The sequence below is a fragment of the Parambassis ranga genome, chromosome 12, assembly GCF_900634625.1.
Source record: "Parambassis ranga chromosome 12, fParRan2.1, whole genome shotgun sequence".
Classification (NCBI taxonomy): Eukaryota; Metazoa; Chordata; class Actinopteri; family Ambassidae; genus Parambassis; species Parambassis ranga.
In genome coordinates, this window is record NC_041032.1 from 3,247,643 (window position 1) to 3,272,362 (window position 24,720).

General features: G+C 42.4%; 2 protein-coding genes across 2 annotated transcripts; one reads left to right on the forward strand and one right to left on the reverse strand.

Annotated features, from left to right (window-relative positions):
* Positions 1–134: 134 nt before the first annotated feature.
* tprn (taperin) lies at positions 135–21,249 on the forward strand. The gene is made up of 4 exons (XM_028418351.1): positions 135–2,499; positions 15,827–16,031; positions 16,718–16,842; positions 18,340–21,249. The coding sequence occupies exons 1-4, from the start codon at positions 325–327 to the stop codon at positions 18,400–18,402; spliced, it is 2,568 nt and encodes an 855-aa protein (XP_028274152.1). The 5' UTR covers positions 135–324; the 3' UTR covers positions 18,403–21,249.
* A 124-nt stretch (positions 21,250–21,373) lies between these two features.
* ssna1 (Sjogren syndrome nuclear autoantigen 1) lies at positions 21,374–23,374 on the reverse strand. The gene is made up of 3 exons (XM_028418240.1): positions 22,898–23,374; positions 21,973–22,172; positions 21,374–21,606 (listed from the first exon to the last, which is right to left on the reverse strand). Exons 1-3 carry the CDS (start codon positions 22,947–22,949, stop codon positions 21,514–21,516), a joined length of 345 nt encoding a protein of 114 aa, XP_028274041.1. The 5' UTR covers positions 22,950–23,374; the 3' UTR covers positions 21,374–21,513.
* Positions 23,375–24,720: the final 1,346 nt, after the last annotated feature.

Sequence of the window (24,720 nt, forward strand, 5' to 3'; positions counted from 1 at the left end):
TGTGCAGCAACTCTGCAGAGTCAGCGAGGGCGTGTCCATAAACATAAACAGCCAATCAGAAAGCAGATAGGAGACAGCCAGCGTCGCTCGTGCCGCAGCAGAGGGGCAGGGCCGCGTTCAGGGGCTGTGGGGAGAGAACGAGCAGGCAGTGTGAAAGCAAAGGGAGAGGAGAGAGGAAAAAAAAGATACGGTCGGGATGTGTGTGAGTGTGCGGTGAACGGTGCTGCAGGTACACTCGGAGCAGGATACAGCTTTCACATCCGCACCGGACCGCGGCAGGAGCCTGCCTCTCTCCTCTTCGTTCCTTCCAAATAACCCTCCGCTATGTCTGGCGGAGGAGAGGTACGCGTCCTCAGACAAGAGGCCGGGCAAGAGAGCCCGAGGATGCCGGCCTGGAAGCGAGAAATACTGGAGAGGAGGAAGGCGAAGGGCGGCGGGTCTGGTGGAACCGGTGCACAGGAGACCAGTCCCGGCGGTGCGGGCCCTCAGCGGGTGAACGGCGAGGTGACGGGGAATGTAAACGGCACCGGCGCAGGGGGACCCAAAAGAGACAGTGCAGCGGCCGGTGGGACCGGGCGGAACTACACCATCACCACAGCCAACCAACACTTCGGGAACAACAAAGAGGCTCGACCGCCGGCCGCCGAGAGGACGACATCGAGGGAAGATGACAGACATGAGAGCTTGGTGCTACAAGAAAGCCTGGGGCCACTGGAAGAGAACCCGTTCATCAAGCTGGAGAAGGAGCGGAGGAGACGACAGGACCAAGAAAACGCCGCTCGCCCGGTCCAGCACATCCTGGAGCTGTACGGCAGCGTCCCCGGTATACGGACTATCCGCGCGGAAAATATTATCATTATTGAGTCCGATCCGGATTACTTTCCGGAAGCAGGAGGGCTAAAAACAGAGTCCAAATGGCAACAAAACGGTGTCAGTAGTTATAGCTCTTTGAACGACCTCCTGGACCGGAGAGGGAGTGCTGTTACTGAGATAAGAGCCAAGGAAGTGGTTATTTATGATACCACCTTAAGCAAGAGTGAGGAGAACTTGAGCACCCTGGGCCGCCCTGATCATGAGGTCCCATATGATACAGGTGAGGGTCAAGGAAGGGTCAGTCGGATCCTGCAGAAGTTTGACAGTAATTATGGGAAGCTTCAGAAAAAGTCTCACAGCACAGAGAACCTGCTGGACCTGGATTGTAGTGCCAGCAGCAGGCCAAGAATCTGGTCCAAGCCACAGCCAGATCTGGTGCCAAAGACCAGGCCAGGCCCTTCAGTGAGCAGCCCGGACAGCAGCCAGCCATCCTCACCAGTCTTCCGGAGTCCCTGGTCTTCCAAACCAAAGCCACAGCCTGCTGTCTCTGAGCAGGGCAGCCCCCAACGCCCTACCGGATCCCCACAGTCTGTGTCTTCCTTCCGTCAGCGCTTTGAGGATAGCAGGGTCCCTGGGACAGCTGTCACCCCCAGAGATGAGCCGGATAGGGGGCCAAACAAGCCCACCAGAGAGAGAGACTGGGAGGGTTCTGATGTGCCCGCTAAACCTAAGGTGCCATGCTCTCCGGAGACGTGTCGTGTCCGTGCCGAGTCCCCCTCAAGTCCCGTCTCATCTAAGCTCCCACGTTCCTCGCCAGACTACGAGATCCGTCCCTCTCCTCTGCCAGACCTTGAAAGAATTCCTGATGGGGACACCCAGGCACGGGCCCTCGCTAACCTGCGTCTGCAGTCTCGAAACTCCTTCACAGTGATCCCCAAGCGTCGTCTGGGTGCCTCATCTCCAACAGGCAGCCCACTACCATCTGGCCCTGTGAAGTCTTCCCCCTCCCACAGAGTGGCTGAGGTCCCCACACCAAGAGTGCCAACCTCCCACACCCCTACTCTCACTCCTACATCCCCAAAGAAGAAAGAGGAAGAGGAGGAGGTGGAGCGGGTTGCAAGGCCGTCCATGCCAGAACCATCTCCGAGCGTTGCCACAAGTCCAACTCGTTGTCCCACATCTGAACCTTTGTCTCCATCCCCTGCTGTCACCCCATCTCCCACCCCTCCACCTGCCCTGACTTCACCCCCTTCCTCTCCAGCTATCCCATCTTCACCCACCCTCTCCCCTGTCCCATCAGACTCTCCTGCCCCCTCCATCCCCTCCCCTGCTCCAGAGCAGCCCCCCGCGGATCATCTGCCGGTGACAAACATCGACGACATTGAGGTGGAGCCTCTGCAGCGTGTCCCTGTTCCCAGCCCCATGGTGCAGAGGAGAAAGGGAAACACCTTCACTGTGGTGCCTAAACGTAGAGTGGAGCCCGACGCCCAGCCGAGCTCACCCGAACCCCAGCAGGAGGCCTCAAGCGAGGCGGCGCCGGGGTCCACTCCTCCACAGGCCCCGTATGCTCAGCTGGGCACCCTGTTGAAGAAACGCTACCCTGCTGCAGAGGAGATCGAGGTCATCGGTGGGTACCTTTCCCTGGAGAAGTCCTGCCTCTCCAAGACGGGCTCCACAGGCAAGAAGGTGAGAGTAAAATCCAAACTTTTTGCCTATTTTTATTGTGATTATTTGGTGCTTGAACTCTGCTTTGGGGGTTTAGATCACAGCAGGAGATGTAGAAAAGTTACGTTTCCTAATTTCCAAAATACACAACATACATGTGCCAAATCTTTCCAGGCAGATCATCCAAGGTTCCTATGAACTAAATTTAGCAGGCGAGCGTCGCACAGGAGCGACTGTGCACCTGTCACTTAACTGTTCTCTAACCAAGCTCTAGTCAGCCATGCCTTTTTTTAGGATTCAAGCATGTTTCCACCTTCTGGTTAATCCTCACAGTTCTTCCCATGGTGTGAGTGTCTGCTACACTAAATCTCCACATAACATCACTTGACCTGCTGCAGGCCTTGATGCCTAAGTGGATTAAAAGCGTGTGTTTACTCAGCCGCCTGAAACTACATGCAGTACACACACCCCCACCTGCTCGTGCATTGCCATCCCAACAAAAGCACGTTATTTGTCGCAGAGAGCATTATTGGGTTAGGTGGCCCTTCAAGCCTATTGACTGAACAATCTCATCAAGGCTGTATTCGGTTCTCAGGATTTGGCATTGGGGATTCAGGCCAGCTCTAAACCAGTCCCAGAACACATTTATTTTGTTCTATTACATCTAAGATATTTCCAACTCTACTAAAAGAAAAACAAAACGAAAAAAAAACACAATTAAATAAAACCAGGGAGCGTTTTTTGGACATCAGAGTTATCTAACAATTATCATCTTATCTGGCGTTGCCTGGTAGAGGTCTTGCTGCAGATTGCTCCTCTTTCATGTGGATTAATTAAATATCAGAGAATGTTTCTAATTAATTTTACAAGGTGCTGCAGGCTGCTTCTGCTCTGGATCGGCCTGCGTGCCAAGCATTTTTTTCCCCGTCTGGTCGGTGCAGCTAAGGGAGAGGAAACAACATTGTATTTTTATTGACACCTTCAAGATGACCAGGATGTGCAGTGCAACTGCAACAAACGCATTACATCACCACCATAACCTTTCCGATCTGCAAAGCGCCTCGTCGCCTCTTAACGCAGAATATTTTCAGCCTTTTGGCAGCTCATCAATCTAGGCCGGTGTTATAGCCTCTCAGACGCTGGCCTGCAGCCCTGTTTCCTTGACCTGCTGTACCATAATCCTTTATGCTCCTAGCAAATCCGGCTATCTTGTACTGTACAGGGCAAGAAGTCACTTTTTTTTACCACCTAATTTAAATACAGCTGCATGCTAGCACTTTCAGTTGTCTTTTCTCTTCCAATCTGTGGGTCTGATTATATTTTTGGTGTTACAGGAGCTGATTCATATTCATAATAGTCCCATGATTTGAGCTTTACAATGGCAGACAGACTGTGGACCATGTGGCTTCCATGATTTATTGTGTACACATAGAGACCAGGGCAGTGATAACTGAACACGTCCTGTCTTTTGTCCTAAACAAAAACACTTTCTTCTTTTGTTGTCCGACTGCTCCTCTTGGTCATCATCAAGGTTTTTTTTTTTGAACTTCTTTTCTTCTCTGGGCAGGGCTGCGCAAGCAATTACAAAAGCATCGAGGCTTGGCCTAGCCTGTATAATTTGTGTGGAATTTTTGTTCAGCGCCGCTTCTGTGTGAGAGCAGCCTCCGGGAATGGCCTCAGCTCAATGGTCAGGTTTTTATTTTTTTTTTTTCATTTTTAGTTTTTGAGCCCTCTTTTTCCAACAAACTCTTGAAGCTTGGCTGAAAAATGTTCCACATGCACGTCAGAGGATGAGGTCTTGTCCAAAGCAGATCACCAACCCTTTCCTCTAAGTTTTCCAAAAAAAAAAAAAACATGTCACCCATCTCTTCCTGTGTGTGTTCTGATTTCTGAACTCTACCCAGACATATGATGATGATGATGATGTTGGACCACATCCAAAACACCCTCTGTAAGAGCCTCATTCTAGTCTACTGCTTTGTTTCACCCTCCTTTTCTCTACCCACAGTGCACTGCTTTATTCCTGTGCGGTGGTGGTTAATAAGGCCTGTCCCCTTGCTTCCAGCTTCCTGTGATCTCCTCTCTTTTGGGGCTGGAATTGTGGAAGAGCTATGTAGGTCAAGTGCAGCTTCTTGTACCACATTAGTCCCGCATTTGCATAAAATCGACTCAGGGATTCTAGTGAAACGCAGGTTTTAAGATTGACTTTCCATCTGCACTCTTGTGCTTTCTTGACTTCTGTGGACAAATTTGGCAGAATATATATATATTTTTTAATCCTTGTGGTATAGACGCTGCAGTTCTTTGTGAAGCAGGGATGCAGCTGGCAACAAGACACAGGAGAGGGGGGGTGGTTTGTTTTGAAGTCGCTGCTCCCTATGACTGGTTATTATGGTAAAAGGGAGCCATGGACCCAAGCGTTCATCAACACAACATCCACAGAAAGCGAGGGAGGGAGGGAGGAAGAGACACACCCCACCTTCTTTTTTTTTACTTTTCTTTTTTTCCCCCCAGTACTCAAAGTTTCTGCATATTCCCAGATTTAGCTAGTTAATATTTAAATTGCTGCAGCATATTTATGGGTAATTATGGCCGTTCTGTCAAGCTAATGATTAGGTTTAGGGAAGTGGCTCGTGTGTTTGTTACTGAAAGGCATAATTATTCAGATGAATGATTGTTATTGTAATGAACGTTGAAGGTTTATTTTCAGTTGGGTTACGATTAAATGGATGGATAGCTTTAGCGCTGTGTGATTGTGTGTGTTTACACTGGTGTCAGAGCCATTTACTGGACTAAATGCAGCTCACTTGAGTGTTAAGAAGATGCTGGTGCAGTTTGTTGTAATGCTAAAGCAACCACATAGATCTATAGCAGATATAGATGAAGGACATGTGGTTTCAGCACTATTGAACTATTATAGGAATCAGCAACACCAGGTATACACCAGGGGAACAGCTAACAGGGCTAATGTTTTTGGGATAGATGGGGTTGCAGATATAATATGTGCACACCTCACACAAGTATTAATCAGTGTCCTGTGATACATTAATGTTAGCAACAAGTTTGTGCTAAGTTAAAAACTGTGATTATAGTTAGACACATCATGCTGATAACACATCATGAAGTCCATTTGCTATCATGATTTGGACTTTATGACTTCAGAGAACAAAAAATGAACAGGAAGGACATGAGTTAAGTCAACATTCGATTGTCCTACTGGAGGTCCACGTGGCTAAGATGGTGCAGAATAATTACAGCAAATATAATGATGTCCAGGTCTACACAAGAGGTCAAACACATACACATGTGTTCATTCTAAAGCTGAAGTATTTTTTCTTTGTGTTTTCTTCTCGCTGTCTAACGTCATGTAGTCTGCAAGTCAAAAATACTTAAATGGTTAAAAAGCTCCGTGTAACACAGGAAGGCCAATGAAAGGGCACACTCCTACATTTACATTGTGCGCCTGGGCTACAGGTGTGAAAGTCCATTGTGTTTAATTATTTACCACCCAGCAGACATTCCCCACCTCTCCTCCCTTACACTTCCTGAATACTACCACCCCACCCCCGCACTGTTAAAAAGATTGTCCTGTCAGAATAACAGTCTACACTGTCCTGAGTGCTCTTTTTATTTATTATGGCTGAGGTGAAGTAGCAGGAGATATTTATAGCTAAGTGGTTGTCAATTATGTTCATGTCATGCTATTATTGCATTGATTCTTGTCCTCACTCTCTTACTTCTTCAATGTCTGACCATAGCAACATCTCAGTATTGTGGCATTGAGAGGAAGCATAGTTATCTTCAAGCTAAAGCAACCAATGGAAGTCCATTTTATAGCTTGAAGCTCATGAAATGAAACCGAAACAACGCTAAACAAGGCTAAAAGGCTGCTGAACTGCCAGATAATAAGGCTTTACAGAGTAAAGTTACTTTACACATTGTCACCTGATATAGTATCAATCAGTGCACATCAAGGCTTCCATTTTATTTATAACTGATAGCAATGTTATTTGCCTTCAGGCATTTCTGGACATTTGAAAAGCCTCTTAGAGTACCACAATAGATCTAACTTCCTCTGCCTCTTACCTCACTTCCTGTTGTCCTTTAGTTTTAACTCTCAGTTTGCATTGCTCTTTGATCTTTGACCCACTCGCTCATATCTCACAGACATGCCGTCGTTTCCATAGTAATTTTTTCCCCTATGCATTTTCAGCAGGTCAGTCATGTGATGCATCGTAGAGGTTAGCATAGCTATATGAGGCTGCTATGATCAGATGTGGTATATACTGTGTATTGAGACACATACATTGCCACTATGGACATAATCCTAACCTTTTGGTCAATGGTGAAATGTAAACTTCCCAGAGGCCCGCCCCTAATTTGACATTTAGGTAAAGCTGTTCTTGAGTCACAGTCATGCCAGCAAAAAAAAAAAAAAAAAAAAAACATCAAAATGACTTTGTCCCACACAGTCTGTCACATGAGAGAGGCGCTAGTTCTGTTTTTATTATTGATATCACAGGCGGTGCAAATTTGGTTTCCATTTAAGAGGCTTGTCATTTCTTCCGAAGGCTCTGTGGCTGCAGGATGTGAACACACACGCACACAGACACACATACGCACGACCCCAATGCACAACCAATACCTAAAATTCTGCACACACACACTTGCAGGTTTCCCACACAGCCCTCAGGCACGTATGCAACCCTGCAAAGTTGGTGTAATTAGAATTCAGCCAGCAAAGCCCCACTATCATAGTCATGTTTAATTCAGTGTGTGTGTGTGTGTGTTTATACGTGTGTGTGTGTGTGGGTGCATGAGTAAGAAGCTGAAGAGGCTAAAAGTGCAGGAAGCTTACAGACGGGGGTTTTTTGAAAGTTTATAAAAAGACAGAGTTGGCGAGTAAAAGAGGCACATAGAGGATGTGGAGTTTTACTACCTGCACACTGTGTTTCCCACCATCTGCTTTGAAACACATCATTCAGGAAATAATCTGTTTTGGGTGTATGATAATTGGAAAGTAAAATCTTTTGTAAAAACTCATCCAGCTGCCGTGTCGACTGAACACATCCACTTCTGTCTGCAGGATTAGAATTGCAAAACCTTAGAGGGAATCTGGGCATGTATGTGGTGCTTTTGTGTGTCTAATGTAAATTTTTATTCAAATAGTCTCCATGGAAGCTGTTTGTAATCAACTATAATGTGTTTTAGGATTAATAAGAGCCACATCCCAGACCAGAGATGTAGATGAGCAGGAGGAAATTGATATTTTTTTATTGCCAATTGTTGATTCTAATAATTTGCTTTCCTGGTTCAAAAGCCGTCTGTCTCACAGCCACGTTCGTCACTCTCTGTCTCCACCTCCACTCTCCCGTTTCCCTCTGTCACATATCCATGGTGCCTGTCGCCAGGGCAACACGAGCCACAGCCATTCTATCCTGTCATTAGGATCCCAGGATAAGGACACACACTCTCTCTGTCTCTCAGCCTCTCTCTCTTTCATACACACACATTTTTACATCAGTCATACATCCTGTAATTGGCGGATAGGTAGCTGTCACACTGAGTCAATGATAAAATTGAAACACGGCCATGTAAAGATGTTTAAATGGTGAGCACACTGTGTAATCAACAAATCAGTGTTATTGTGGGTGGAGACCCAAACAGCTCTACCCTCTTGTGTGTGTTTTCATGAGGCGAAGCTGAGGTTAGCTCGTATAATACCCAAACATATTTCTGTTGATGCATTTTAAGGCCAGGAGCAGCTTGAATTATAAGTGATGGTTTATTGTCCAACATTTTCTTGCAAAACAAACACTTCAGGATCTTGTAAATAGTTAATTGTGGCTAAAGTCTGTGTTGGCAAGTTACCTGTTGCTGTTACCATAAATATAATTTCATCACAGGGTGGCGATGGGTGGTGCTGTGGGGCCCATGCTTGATGTGTATATATATATAACTTATATATTGGTTCAATTTACATAGTTCTGCAGAGAAGTATGCAAACAGACAATAAAGCACGAGAACACTGGTCTGTTCTTTACTATAATTACTAAATTATACCCATAATGCACTGGGCGTAATTTGCATTAGAGGTTGACACAAGCTTGTTTAACCTAGCCTAGCACAAAGACTGGAATCAGAAGGAAACTGCTAACCACTTTAAGCCCTTATGGGCTGTTGATCTGTTGGGATCATAGGGCTCATAAAGTCTTAACATAATTAAAGCAAATGTGTGTAACAAACCATTATTTTGTACCAGGCTTATCCCACTTCTGAACAAAACCTTTGAAAAACAAGACCTGTGAAACAAATCTTACAATGCTAATGCATAGAAATAAAAGAAGTCTTCTGTCGAGACCTGGACATGGTGTCCACTTACTTTTGGCCACACAGTGTAATCCAACAAGTTAGTTCATTGTTTCTTTGTTTGATGGTCTTGTTTCATTGCTTTTTCCCCCTGATGTGCATATGATTTATGTTATATTTGCTTTTTTTTGGCATCTTGCCTCTGTGCTGCTGTGACTATTGACTCATCCCTGTCCCAGAGTTCACTGAAACAATAGCCTTATCACTGGCCAGAAGCCCACAGACTGTAGAGCTACTCAGCACCAGCTGAACAAGGGATCAATGTAAGACGCACCCATTGGCCTTCACTGCACTGCGTGGCCTTTGGACAAAGCCAGTAGTCCTGTGGATATGAAGTTTCATATATTAACCCCCAGACTACCTTAAGTAATTAAAACAGTCAGCCAGAAACTCTAATAAGAAATATCTAATAAGAACAGTAACTGTGTTTTGATCCCATCTTGATCTTATGCAAGTACTCTTCACCCAGTCCTGCACTTGATTGCGGGTTTTAAGCCAAACCTGATCATCATCTCAGTATTTGAGAGTACATAGGAGGTCCAGAAGTGTGCTTTTATGTAGTAAACGCTCCCACAATTACAGTGTGTGTGTGTGTAAGGAGTAGATTGCTGATAAGTTTCGATCTCCACCCAGCCGGTATCACCTTACACACTGAGTGTGGCCCATTATTATAACATAGAAGGCCATTCATTTGAGCAAAAAAAGGTCTGTCTATGGGACAATATAATGAACTGGCTCCACTTCGCTAAGCTGGATCTCTTAACAGTTCATTGACAAATTTGGGAAATGTGTCCTCTCTCCCATCCTGTGTCATTATCAGTTAGATAATCCAACACAGAGAGACTCACACACAAGGATACAAAGGGCGTAGTATTACAACACTGACTCACGCAGTCTTGAGACATGGCAGTGTAAACACAGATTTTCGCGTTTGGCACAGCTTTTCTCTGCCTCCGCCGTCAGCCTGCCCGATGCAGCAGCTACCTACACACCTCAGCGTTGTTGTACTTAATCACTGACAGTTGTAGCACCATCCATCCACCCTAACACTGATGTAATTCCTACGTGGTGTGAAATACACCACACAGAAAAAATGTGCGTCTTTGACCCGAATCTACTTCACAGATTGCAGCTGAAGGGGTTGTGAGTAGGTGTGTTCAGTATCTCTGAACCTTTGCTGGAGTATTTTAAGCCACAAGTAGCTTAAATATCTGATATTTGAGCTCAACTAAACTTCATCCAACAATTTGTCTAGCTGTTTGTGATAAGCTGCTAAGGTGCGTGTTATATTGGCAGCTGGGTGCTGTTGGCATTCGGAAAAAAATGACTCCTAATTACTGATTAGATCTGATTAGACTCCCTTGTAGACGCTGATGTCGCAAACATTTAGTTGTTGTTGTTATTATGCAGTACATTACCAATGACACAACAGGCAGTTCTTGCTCTGTTCTAGAGATGCTCCAATCTGACTTTTTCAGATTTGGCTGACGTCATTTTGATACCATTTTCTCTGCAGATGGAGAACATCCACCTCCATCCATATTAGAAAAGATTTTGAAATCTGCACAGTTAAGACTGAGAGGTAAAAGTAGCTAGTAGCTCGGCTACTCCATCATCTGTTGACCACTGCGTTACTTACTCTTTTTTTAGCCAGCAATAACTAATTCAATACAAACATATGGAAATAAATATAAACATAGACCAGTGTGATACAAACGATCTAAAACTGGCTAACATTAGCCATAAACCATCTGTGGGGAACATTTGAAGCCTACTTTTAGTTTTTAGTTGGGGCTCTGTTTTATCTAATAACATGGAGGAGGCAGGGTTAAGGACTTATACTGCAGCCATCCACAAAGCTTGAGATATTTTGTCCTCACTTTTAGAAATGTCCTTAATCATGGCCTTAATCAACATACAGCCAATGTTGCAAACATAGACTTGAAGTGAATAGATCAGGCCCATGGTTCATCCAATTGTCTGATATAGCTACTTAGTCAACATAAGGCTAATGTAAGCCTAATAAAAGTATTAAATTAATATATCCCTATTTTGTTTTTGAGACTTTAGTGAAGTAGTTTGAGACCCTTTCACTCATGTCTTCGTCATGGAGACATTGGAGAAATTAATATTTAAATAACATTTAAGATTTTGACTCATCCATGCAACCGTTAGTTTCACTGATCTGAATATTGATCAGTATCGATGGCACTGCAGTTTCTCTGGTTTGAACTACACAAGTTATCTTATCTACCCAGCACAGTGACGAGGTTCACACATGCTTTGATTAAGCTCATATTATCCGTCACTGCCGGCGCTAATGCAGCTGCAGCTCAACTCTTCAGCCGGTGCATTGTGGTGCTGTTCTAATATTATCCACCTGGCTGGAGATTAGCTGTAATCAGGCACCTGGTCAGTCTGCTCTGAGCAGCAACACATCTTTAGTCTGTTTAATGGACTCTACCATGTCACTTTAGAGACAGGGAATTTATTGTGTCTTTACCTAGACCAAAGGAATTGATGCTTTTTTTTTTAAACACACACACACACACACACACACACACACACACACACACACACACGCTGTATGTGAGCAGGTGCACTCTCAATACCAACATTACTGCACACGCCGCGCCCTCTGCCACCTGGGCGTCGCCGGGATAAATATAGAATCACATTTTGAAGAGATGCACCCAGTCACACATACATCAAGTAAACACAGGAGCAGAGCTGTAACTTTCAGGCTGACCAGCGCTGGCTGGCGGTGAGCTTTGAGCGCTTCTTGCATGTCCATTCAACAGGAACCACTTTTCACCAAACGAGGACACGCCATGCTGGGTGGCCTGGAAAAAATTGCTGGCACGGCTCCCACATCGCCTATTGGCCAAAAAAAACATTGATGAAGACATAATCTCATCTGCCAGCTCTCCTCTCTTCCTTCTTCTTTTGTCCATCTCTCACCCCATGTGCCTCTAACAAAATATGCAATCAACACTCAGCTCACATCATCTAACAATCTACATTTCAGATTGGGCCTCACCATACTGATGAAACTTGGAACCTTTAATTTAAGCCATATAAAATACAGACGATATATTTAAAAGTTAAAAAGAAAAGAAATGGGGGGGAAACTGGTATCAGTTTCCATGGCAACACTGCTACATTTCATTCAACGTTTAAATAACTCAGCTTTTCAAAGCATGGAAACATTCTCAATATCACTCAAGGTTAATACACAGTGCTTTCCCAGTTCCTTTAGACACATTGCACCCACATGTGTTACACTTGTGTCTCATTGTGTATTCATTTCAAATCAATAAGTAACTTATATTGTATGTCAACGAACTTTTGCTCTAGAGTATACGTGCAAATCGCACAGTTTCCAAGAGAATATTTACATTTGCAAACCAGCAGTTTATCACAGGATTTTGACATTATAATTTATTTCAGATGACACATACACGCATACTCCCAAGTGAGAGTTCAATAAATGTCAAACAAAGCCAGAATAATAGGTCTTCCTGTTTGAGTGAACTGTGCTGACTGAAGAAGACAGCCAGCCTTAGTCAGGGGCCCCCCTGTTTGGCCCCTCCTACAGCCTGAGGACAGAAGACGAATCACTTCTGCCTCCACGATGCAGGCTTTAATCATAGAAAGGCTCCCTAGAATAAAGCTGTGACCTTGTTCCTCTTCTCTTAACAGCTTTAATGTAACGTCAAAAGAGAGGATACTGAGACTGGTGAAAGTCTCATCTAACAGGAGTCTCATGTGAGAAGTGTGCTGGTAGGCCAGACTAAAAAGAAAAGTGAAAGACAGTGAAAGAGGAAGCCAGCCCAGCGGCTAGCCTGATTTATTGATGGGACTTGCTTTTGGCATTCAGAGACTTCCTCTAAGACAGGATGCCAGTTAAGCAGGGAAACTTTTTTTTTTTTTGCAGCGTAAGATTCACAACAACACAGGAACTCAAAAAAAGGACTTCTCAGGGACGTCTGGGACTTGGAGCCCTTGTAGAGATTGTGTCAAAGGACTGTATGTTTAAACATTATCTGACTGGCACGCTGCGTTGTGCTGTTACTACTGCGGAATTTTATTTATTTTCTCCTGAAGGGAAAGGAAGCTACTTCAGAAAAGCACGATCCCAAGGTTGAAGCAGAGATCTTGTTCTTGTTGTTTAGTCTATCCATCTTTCATATGATAATGCATGAAGTTTTTGTATTTAAAATGGCCTCTGTATCAGTGAAAAAAACTATAAACTCTTAGGAAGTTATGTTTTTCCATGTATACCTCCATAAAAACCTGGCAGTTATCATTTGTTTAAGTAATTTTGTAGAGTTGATCGTCTTGAATGTGGAAATGTCAGAAGCGTCACAGTGAGATATTCTATTAATCCGACATTTGGCCTCAGAATATACAGTACATGTCATCTCAGTGATTATTAGATACAAAGTATAGCCTTGTAGACACCATGCAGCTGTCGGGTTTTATGGGTCAAGTAATTGAGCGCACTCTACAGTCTGGAGGAAGAGGAAATAAGGTGTCAAATCAGGTGAACAGGGCAGGTTGGGATGAGCATCAGCATTCCTGGATGACAGCCATCAACAGTGGGGATTTGTCACTGTGTCCTGTAGTGTTTTGCAAACTACTCCTATAAAAGTGTGATAGTTGGAGTTTGTATGGACACATTTCAGGGAGATAACCGTATCGGCGACATGAGACACATTAGATATTTGAATAAACTGGTATGTCATAGGTCCTAGTCTTGACATCTATGGAGTGAATGTCTCTTTTTCAGTCTGTAGATTGCTCTGTTATCTCATATATGTACCTTGTCCTTAAAATATCTAACTTTTTAGTTGTCTGAATGTGCAGTCCTGAACCTTAATGCAAGTCCTGATACTAGAAGTTTTATTTATGTTGTACATGCCTTTATAATCTGTAAAATCTCCAGGCTTGCCACTGTCTTAAGTCTAGACTTGTGCACTTATCTTTTTTTGTCATGTGTCAAGTGTTCAATATACTACTTTAAAGACAAACAGCTACAGATGAGCCATACAGACCCATTAACCAACTGCTGTCTTGACATGATCGTAAAAAAAAACTCAATCTAAACAGCATCTCTGTAATTTATTAACACTCAATTTTTAAAGCTTCTTCTTGATATAAAGTCTAAAGATCTGCTTTAAATCTGTATGATGGGTATTGTTTTATCTGAATCTATAAGTGGTTTTTGTGTTATGGTTTCACAGCAGTCTACCTTCTTTTTTAGTTGTTCATTGACACATAGACAGGTACCTGCGCAGCACAAAAGGAAGCATGTTTTATTCTCAGTGGCCTCTGTGAATGAAACAAATTTTTTTATGTCAATATAAGGGACTCAGGAGCAATCTGTGATATCTGCAGTGACATAATTCCAGTCATCTGTTATGTCCATGTGTTGTGTTGCAAAGACTAACATTCTGTTATCGTAGATGTCACTGTAATGCTGGTAGTCATACAGGATTTAAAAAAAAATGTATGAAATGTAGGTTAGCTGTTAACTCTGAATGGTCTTCTTGAGTTTCATGTTTCTGGCTGGAGGCCTTGTGATGGAGATTAGGGCAGCTTTAGATCACTGCAGAGAGGATGGAGCCAGGAACTGTAGGTTAAGAGCAGTCAGCTGACTGCCGCAGGGGAAGACATGGACATGAACCTGCTTTTTTTTTTAATGTGTATTTGTATTATCAGTTCAATCTCCATGGTAACTGTGGTGTGGAGGAAATAAAGACTTTTTTTAGTTTGCAACGCCTACACGTAGCCGCAATACACGAATAGTAACTTATTATAAAGCACTTATGGTCCAGTCTTAAAACCATAACCCTCAGTCATGTGTTTCAGACATTTAGTTTTAGTTTTGGTAGAAATTGACACACGCGATGTACCTGTCACTTCCTTCCTCTAACTCTCTGACAGCTATAACCACAGAGGTCTCTGGCTGCACATTCATGTTGGATTACACGATACAGCAAAAGCGTACAGGCTCATCTCACCCCGCGGATCCATGCTCGCAGCCCACTGAAGCGTTGCCAAACAGACATGTCTTGCAGCAAATGCACAGAGACGATCAATCACAGGCCCCCTCGGTTCCTGCAAGGATGCCACCTGTCCCACTTAAGAGGACACACAAAAGTGCAGCTTTCCAAGAATCCCATGTATTAACCACTCTGATAAATAAGTTATGAAGGTTCTAAACTGCATTGTCAGGAAGTAATCTTCAGCATACATGGTACAATTAGCAGTAATAAGGAAGTGAGAAGTGGGCTCGTAAAGTGCAGACGTCTTCGCTTCGAAAGATAACCGGTGCTTGGAAATCTTGGCTGACAGCTGTAAACTTTGACCTCCCTATCTAGCGATTCAGCAAGGAAACAGTTAACAGCAGATGGCTTGTTTTCTTGGTAAACAAATGAGGGCTGTAAACAAAACAAAAAAGGGCCCCATCATCATTTCCCTGAGAGCACCACAGTAACAACACATGTGAATGTCATGGTTTTTGTCAGTGGGTGGTGTTTGAGCCGTTGCCATGGCGACAACCCAGTAACATGACTAGGATATAATGTATATAGGTGTATTATATTGTACGGAAGTGTGAAATGTTGCCTTTTCAGGTAAAAAAAAAATAAAAAAATGAGTCCAAATCATGATCAGGCAGCTTCCCAAGTTTATCAACCGCAGAAAAAACATTTGCTGGCTGGAGACTGGTGTTATTTTATCTTATCACGCTGCCAGTGAAGTGAGAATAAACTACACAGCCAAGGGAAATCAGTGTCAGCGTATATTTACAACATGAATGGAACTATTACTAGAGCGATTTGTGAAATTTGTTGTAATAAAAAACAAACAAGCAAACAAAAAACACTTCATTAGCAGTACAAGGAGCAATATTGTAAAAATCAAAGCAAGTTCAGTGTCACCGTCACACTAATGTTTCTGTTTCCTCTTCCAGCTCAAGATATCGTTCAACGAGTCCAGTCTCCAGAGTACGTACGAGTATCCGTCAGAGAGCAGCGCGTGGGACAGCGGAGAGGAGGACGAGGAGGAGAAACAGGATGGGAAGCCCATGGCGGACGAACAGCCGAGCATGGTGGGACGCATCCACATCCCTCGAGCCTCTTTGACCGGCTCACCTGCCCTCTCAAACAATAGTAACGGTGAGACAACGATGAATGCACAAGTCCAAAATCATAAAGCAACATACAGTTCTTTCTTCTTGTATATCAGAGGTCGAACCCTTTCAATACTTTTTAAGCTTTGCTTATTAGATGCAAATGAAAATGCACTTTCTTTGTAGCATATAATAAATTCAGCAGCAACTTAAAAAGTGCATGAAGTGAGGCATGGCCAAAATAGCCTTTATTTACATCTGACAAGTATTGAATTGTTTCTGGTGGTATATTTTTAAAAGAGAGCTCATTAAAAGGCATGACTGTGCAAAACGTTTGTGGAGACGAGTCACAGTTTTCAATAGGAGTTCATATTAGGGTGAAACGTTCTTGTAAGATTGGATCTCTTAAATAAAGATCCAATAATAAGATGCATGGGGGAAAAAAAGTGACAAAAAAGTGCAACATGTTTATGTACAGGTCTGATTTAAACTACTTCAAACTGATTCTACTCCATTCAGTATCATTATGTATGACGGCTGTGTATCCAATGAGGCAATAAGTAGTGTGACAGAGACCCCTACTGGACAAACTGTCAACTGCACACAGTCAGCTTTCAGTACATAACTTGTAAAAATGATATGTATATAAATCTGTGCATGATTGAGAAGTGTGTCTCACTATTGTATAGTGGGGGGTTACTAACGAACTTAACATCTTTCTACTACCTGCAGACCTTTCCAGCTACATTCCCAAGCACTCTGTAGACTTCAGCGCCTGGCAGGAACACAAACACGACGAGAGCGTTTACCAGGAAGACACCACCTCCCAGCAGACGCAGATGACAGAGGAGGTCATGGTGAGGGCAAACACCTCCACTCATCACACTTAAAAAGCTGTATACACAGTTTATCTTTTAAGAGTCCAGTAGCACATGTGGCTGCAGGGCGGTCACAGTGTTAACATCCATTCATCACTTTTATACCGTAACATTTATAATGGCTTCTTATGTTTTTCCTTGCATCATGGCTGCATTATCAATAGCAGACTCTGCCTTGAATGATGCAGCTTTAAATTAAGATTAAACAGTATTCTTGATGAGAAAATAAACAGACAGACAGCAATGTAAGGGATAGTGTGTAGCATGCTGATCATTATATAATGTATTACCAAAATATCATGCTGATGCTTACTAAGAAATGAGTTATTTAAAAAATAAATAAATTAAATGTACATCTTTAAAGTATTAGGTGTGGTTCTCCAAATTGATTACAACCATCATTTAACACCAAAAAAAGAGAGACAATGCGGATTAAATAATAAAAGTTGTTTATCTCTAATGGCTTATTTAGGAGGTTCTACAGTTATGTTTAACAGTTAGTACCCACTCTTTTAATTCTATGTTTTTCGGGTCTTCTATCAGGTAAACTTCACCTCAGACAATCAACAATATATAACTTTTTCACTGTGCTGTTATTTATGTAGAAAAATGAAGCCAAAAAGAGGAAAACAACAAGCATCCTCATCTTACTGCTTCCATAGGAGTTAATTAGTTGAGCTGCAGCAGGTGCTGCTGATCATCAGTCCTTGATGAATTGATCATCAGCAGGTGTACAGACCTCTATAAAAACAGTTTGCTGCTCTGGAACATTCAGGTGTGTGTTAACACAGTGACCAGAGAGAAAGACATACACAATGGTGTTAGAGAAGCAGCTGTTGCTGCACATCAATCTGGAAAGACTAATAAAACCATTTCAAACTGTTTGGAGTTCAACGTTCTACAGAGAGAAAGATTATTCACAAGTGGAAACATTCAAGACAGCTGTCAGTCTTCACAGGAGTGGACGTCCCAGAAGATTCAGCCCAAGATCAGAGAAATACAAAAAAAAACCCAAGAGCTACATGTCAGAGCCTACAGACCTCACTGAGCATGCTCAGTGTTAATGTGACAGCACAGTTAGAAGAAGACTGAACAAGTACAGTTTGTTTGAAGAGTTACCAGGAGAAAGAACCTTCTGTCTAAAAACACATGGAAGCAGGACTGAGGTTCACAAACCTGCATCTGAACAAAGAACAACACTTGTGGAACAATGTCCTATGGACACATGAGACCAAAGTGGAGCCGTTTGGTCTTAATGATCACCAACATCTGCTGAAAACCACACAGCATTTCAGCATCAGTTCATCTGAGGTTGCATTAGTCCCACTACAATCAGAAAATCAATCAATTTGTACACAAAAACAGTTTAACTTTTGAACATGACTATATTCTCTAGTAAGACATAGAGTTTCAGAAAAACTTGACTTGTGAACTGAACGTTTCTAAATCATCTGAAACGCTGTTGTTTCTCCTCAGCTCACACCAGCAGACAGCTCCTCCCTGTCTGACTACAGCAGCGAGCCCGCCCTCTACTTCTGATCGCCATTCACCCATCAGCTGTACAGTAGCATCACACCTGTGGGACCAGACCGCAGCCCTGAGGGGCCTAAACTGCCTCCACTGTCTACACTCCAGCCGATACAAGCACACACACACACACACACCTTCCTGCTCAGACAAGAAGCAGTGCTTTCTTTTGTTTGCTTTTGAAGGATTTCTTGCCACGGTACCACCAAACGCCACGTTATCAACCGCATATCAGAGAAAGGGGTTTCAGGCACATGTCAGATTCTCTCCTTCTCTCTCTCCCTCTCTCTCAAAAGCAGCTGGACTGTTTCCCCCCTGTGATCCCGGACAGTTGATCTGTCAGAGCCGCTATCAGATTCTTCCTCAACACACTCCAGGAAAAAAGGCTTCATTTAGACACTTGTTTGATTTTTCTTTTTTTTTTGGGGCAGGAGCTGAAAGGAGGAATCCAGTGTCCATGTGTTGATATCACAGAGCTCAGTGTTAGCATGGAAACATGTCATCCGTCATGACACATCTACTTGCATACAGTAGATATAAACACTCAAAACAAAACGGTGAAAGGGTGCCACAAATGTACTTTTTCTTTATTTTTTTAATTGCATGTTTTGATTTCAGCCAACACCCAGTGTTGGTTCTGTTTTATTGTAAAGCTTCCGTTTTTTTTTTTTGTATCAAAGCTGCTGGATGTTTGGTAGAAGTGTCCGAAGGCAAGCAAACTTCAACGCGCTTTCCTCCCTTTTGGCGAAGACGAGGGAGTGAACGTCAATCTGTAGCAAACTCTCATTTCTTTCTCATGAAATTCCTGAAAAAGTGACCTTGGCCAATAACGTCTGTAACTGTCCATATCGCTGGTGATAAAGCAAAAACATTTATCACACTGTAGAATGTCTCTGTATATCCAAAACGCAGACACCTTCCTCTGAGCTATGTGTGTATTTATTCCTGCTTAAAAGTTGAAGTTTGCATGTCTGAACCCTGCTCATGTACAAAAACTTTTTTTTTTTGTATAGACATGTTGCTGGTGTGGAAGGAACCGGTTATAGCGGTGCTGTCACCCTTCCCGGATGTTTTTATTGTTTTTTTTTTTCCCCCTCCCTGGTCGGACCTCATGTACTTTGACATTCCAACAGAAGGAAAGAAGCCGGAGCGGCGAAGGCTACAATGATTTATGAACTTTCATATCAGATGTTTGTGCGAACGAATGCAAGATCGTGTGTGTTTGAAAGACGTGTAATTTTTTTTTTTTATTAATTAAGATTTTTTTTAATATTGCTAAAATGCACCAATTTTTCCGTTTTGTTTGTTTGTTCGTTTGTTTTTTAACTCAGAATGCCAACTGATTAAAGTGTTGCTGTAATGGCCTCACACTCATTCTTTGACACGATCCCCTCGGCCAGTATTGTTGTACAGTTTCCAGCATCTCCCTTTCATTTCATTTCATTTATTTTTTATTTGTTCAGTCCTTAAAGGTTTGCTGTTAGGAGACTTTTTTTTTTTGTCTTTGTCTAATGAATTTAGGAAATTCTTTGTATCTTCAGGAGTCTTGGATGTTATATGTCTTTGCACTGTCTTGCTTTTTTTAGCTTTGTTTTGCACCTCATGTTAAATGACAGAGTAGGCGACAGAGGAAATGTGCACTTAAAAAGAACAAAAAAGCCTAGTTGAAGAGTTTTCTTTCAAAATAAGAGCCTCTATTGCTTGGCAGAGAATACCACTTTTTTTCTAGTTACTGTTAAATAACCATTTTGAAAAGGAACTCTTCAATTGTGTATGAATGCACTGCCGATGAATGCCACGTCCACTTTTTTTTGTTTTGTCATACGCCTTGCATCAAAAGTCTTATGATTGTTGGCCTTGTCACTGTGACCTCGAACAGTGGCCCAAGTGCAGTTTCTCACACAGGTCCAAGGACTCCATCTTTGTCCCTAAGACATCCTTGAGACGACTTGAAAAATCCTTTTTATGTATTTCTAAAGTTCATGACCCAATAACCTGATTTGGCCTATGATTTCTAACAAATGTACAAGTTGCATATGCTTATGATTGCTAACGATTAGCTGCCAGTGCCTCTGTTAAGAAATCTGAATGTATTTTTCTTACCACACTTAAGATATATATCCACTTATTTCTGAAGATAATGTCTGAAGGTATGGTCATCTAACGGATACAATCTCCTCCTCAATACAGGGCATTGCAGTCAAAACCTAAATTAGTACTAAATTAATAATACTCTGTACCTGGCACTGTGTTGATCCCTGTTACACCTCTGCCTTGTTAAGCAAGTAAAAACTACAATCAGTTAAAGGTCTTTTTCAAGTTTAACTGGGCCCAAAGAAAGCCTGCTTGGACCTGCTGTGTAGCCGTGGCTAATGGTCACATGACTCGCCTGTGGATCCATCTGTGGTAACTGCTGCCTTTGCTGACCAAAACCCCGACTCTTTATGGGAACCTTTTGTTGCTCTCTTGTCTTGGGAGGACCGAAGAGGCAGAATGAAGAGTGTATTGGGGATGGGGTCTTGGGGTCTTGGGGTGGGGGCGGGGGACTTCACTGATCATCTTAAATGACACCAGCAAGAACTTTTCTGATGTGAAGTTATAACGGGAGACGCCCAGCTCGCCGTCTCTCGCCGCCAGTGTCCCCCCCCCCCCCGTTGTCTCGTCACTCCTCCTTTTCTGCAAAGCGAGCAGTTTGTGTTGGTCGCACTGTAGCGATCCTGTGGTAGAAACTCCATGTTGTTCATCCTTGACTTCCACCCCACCCTCCCCTCTCGTCTGTAAATCTACATCACAGCAGATGTGCTTACTGTAAAGTTATTGTCGATGATTTTTTTGGGCAAGTTAAAGAAAAAAAACAAAAAAAAGGTGATGTCATACTTGTACAAATCTCAATAAATAGAAGACTTGAACAAATGCAAGTACTGCATGTGACAGTTTCCTTTTCCATTTTGTCTACAAGAGTAATGGGATTGGTACAAATAAATGTTCGGAAATGCATTTATTGAACTCAGGTACTTACAACAAAATAATTATATTACAAATAACCCGGAGATGAGCATAAACTACAGTAAAAGTGCCAGAATCAAGTGTGCCGCTGCGGTCAGAAGCGGAGTTCAGTGACCGTTAGTGCTCCTTCCTCCGAGGCTCTGTGGCTTTACTGAGGTTTCCTGCCTCCTGCTTCAGGACGCTCAGAAGAGACTGGGAACTCTCCAAGATCTACAGTAGGAAATAACACACTTCCCTCCTCAAAATGTTGTACATACGAAGAAGCAATAATGTTGTGGCGTGACCTGAGTAAGTCCTTTTAAAAGGGGCTAAGGGTTGCTGAGGGTCTTGTTGTTTTTTAATCAGAGCAGCTTAGGAGTTTGTTTATGTGCAGCATACAGGGAGTTAGTAGCAATAAGTGGGATGTGCTGCAAATATTTACTGACATCTGCAGGACATATTACATCATAACAACAACTATGTAATATTATTCATTAAAATAATGCCACCACTGCAGTAACTCCTGCAAATAAAACTCCAATTCCAATAATAGAAATTACAGAAGAAGTGTTTTGCAGCCATTTGGATCTTACAGACCTTGGTGTATGCAGCCTCTGTCTCTGCGATGGTGCGGTCGAAGGTGGCGCGAGCGGCGAGCCTTTGTGCCAAACTCTCGTTGACTCTGCTCAGCTTCTCCGAGAGGACGCGGATGTCGTGCTGCAGACGCTCCTTCTCCTCTTCCTCCTGCGTGATCTGCCGGTTCAGCTCTTCCCGCTTTGAGCAAAGGTCTTCGATACCTAAACAGAGACAAACAGGTCTGTTCAGGCCACTGACAGAGGATGCTGTGCCTGTGTATGTACAGACACAGCATCCTAGCACAAAACAGAATTTAATCACACAACCTTTTATACCACAATTCTTAATACATGTGATCTATTTTAGGTTGTTTTGTAAATGTAAAATCCAACCTTCTCATTAAGTTTCCTATCCTGGCAGACTAGACACAGATTAACCAGCTTCCAAACAGCTGACAAATATTGAAGTAAGTAGTTCCAGCTGAAGTCATTTTGATAAAGAATAAAGACAGGAGAAAACAAAGCATGTTCATATATTCAAACGTTGATGTCTGTCACTTCTACTGGCTTTGGTCTGCAAATGGTTAAAGGCTGATTTCCGGGTAGGAGACTGCATAATCTGAGTAGGTTAATCAGATTTAACGGTACTATCCTGTTTGCTAACCCAAAGTAGAGCAGCATCACTGATAAAGATGACAAACTGACTCAATACCTGTTGAGGAAATGCTGACAGAGCGAACACTGGGGCTAAGCACAGTTATATATTAGGTTCAAATAGATATTAAAAGGAACATTTTACCTTAAACAACTATTGTGACAGACAAGAGTGAGACATGTTTTCCCGTCTGTAAGACATTTTTATAGAAACGCAACCAGACTCCTGTCTGTATCTGTCTTTAGTGACTAGTTATCAAATTATTTCTCAGCAAATAAAACAAAGTACTTACACTTGACAAGTTCATTATTGTAGGTCTGCAGAGCAGCCGCTTGTTGGGTCATCTTCTTGGCTAATGTTTACCTGAAGATATTCAACAGTATGCTAACACGAGCAGCTAGCTTGTCACTTATCTTTCTAAACTAAACTACCTGTAGAAGAGAAACAGTGAATCAACCAGTCCTCGATTTTAAAACTAGAACTGTTCTCGTAGACGGCGGGTTCTTCTTCTTCTTTTAGTTCATTTGCGGGTGGCATCCGACTCTTAGGTGCATTACTGCCACCTAAAACAAAACAGCAAAACAAAACAAAGAAAAAAAACAACTAAATTCTAAATACTAAGCCTGCTTCCCTTAGATAACTTAGCAAATATTTCCAAGGCTTCCCTTATCGAATAGATGGTATCTGAAATTAATTAATGCCTGCTTTCCTTAGGTCGCTCTGGAACTTATTTCTTTGTTGTGTATGCAGACGGCGGGTTTCCCGGATAACCAACCTACCGAGCGCTTCTTCGTCTGCTAAATTAAGGAGCGCTACACGTCAAAGTGGGGCGCTTGCGCCCTCTCCTGGCGACCTCCAATTACAAAATGACAGGGATATTTCTGGTTTTGTTTGAATTTTATAACTTATTATTGAACTATTATGATTTATTTAAATTTTTATGACTTGTATTTTAATGGTGACATGCTATTTGGTACCTTTATGATACAAATACAAGCTCTTAAAATTAGACAAAAATGTATATACACCAAAATTCATTTCACATGTTACTAACAAAAATCAGTATTGCACATACGAACCATTATATTTCATTAATACATTAATCTGCAATTGCCAGCAAAAGACAAAAGGCAGTGCTTTTAAACATCAAATTAACCACAAGCCCTATAGCAAGCAATTTACACAATCACTGTGAAACGCTATTACACAACTTGTAAAAATATAAAACATGTAAAAGTTTAGTAAAAAATATACTCACAAAATGCCAATTTCAGAACTGAAAGCATGACACCCACTGAGCCCCATTATGACACATAAGTTTCCCTGCACTCTAAAGTACAGCGATGTAATTACACAAAAGGGAAGAATATAAGCGAATGACTACAACTATAATATAAAATAACAGTTAAATATGATAATATATTTTTTTTTTCATAATGTGACACCAGTTCCACAATTTAAGCAAATATGATTGAACAGACAAGCTCTGATCTTGTATGGTAGAAACCACCATTAAATAACATGAGTTGGTTTCATTGTGCATCACAAATAATATTCATAAATCCAAAATACCAGCAGAACCATAAAAATGTTCCAGTCAGGCCCGACTCCATTACTACAACAGAAATTTAAACAGTTTCCCTGACAATTGTGCAGCTTCTTCCACTGGACCTTGTGATGAGATCAACTGTTAACCACTTTAAAAGCCATTTCTTTTTTTCTTGGAGGTGACATGATAGTGGAGCTGCATGTGAACCACTTCTGTGGACAATACTTCCAATTACAGTAGTCACCTAGTGACAAGCAAGGGTAAGTGCAGATAAAAATGGCAAGATCCAAGATGGCTGACAGTGTCAGCTATGCTGAGCACCCACAGGAATAACATGTCATACATTTCACTTGGTGGTTTTGTGTCATGTTTCAAGTTGACATCATGCAATTCGGTTGCAAGTCATACTATAACCTTAACTGGTGTAGAAATAAGTGATCTACAGTAACATCATGATTACTGTGTGAGCATTCTGACAGGTTTGGTCCTGTACTGAGTGCCATAAAAGTGGGCCAAAATAGAACAAAGCAGATTGCTTAAATTATATTAGCAGTATATTAAATTAT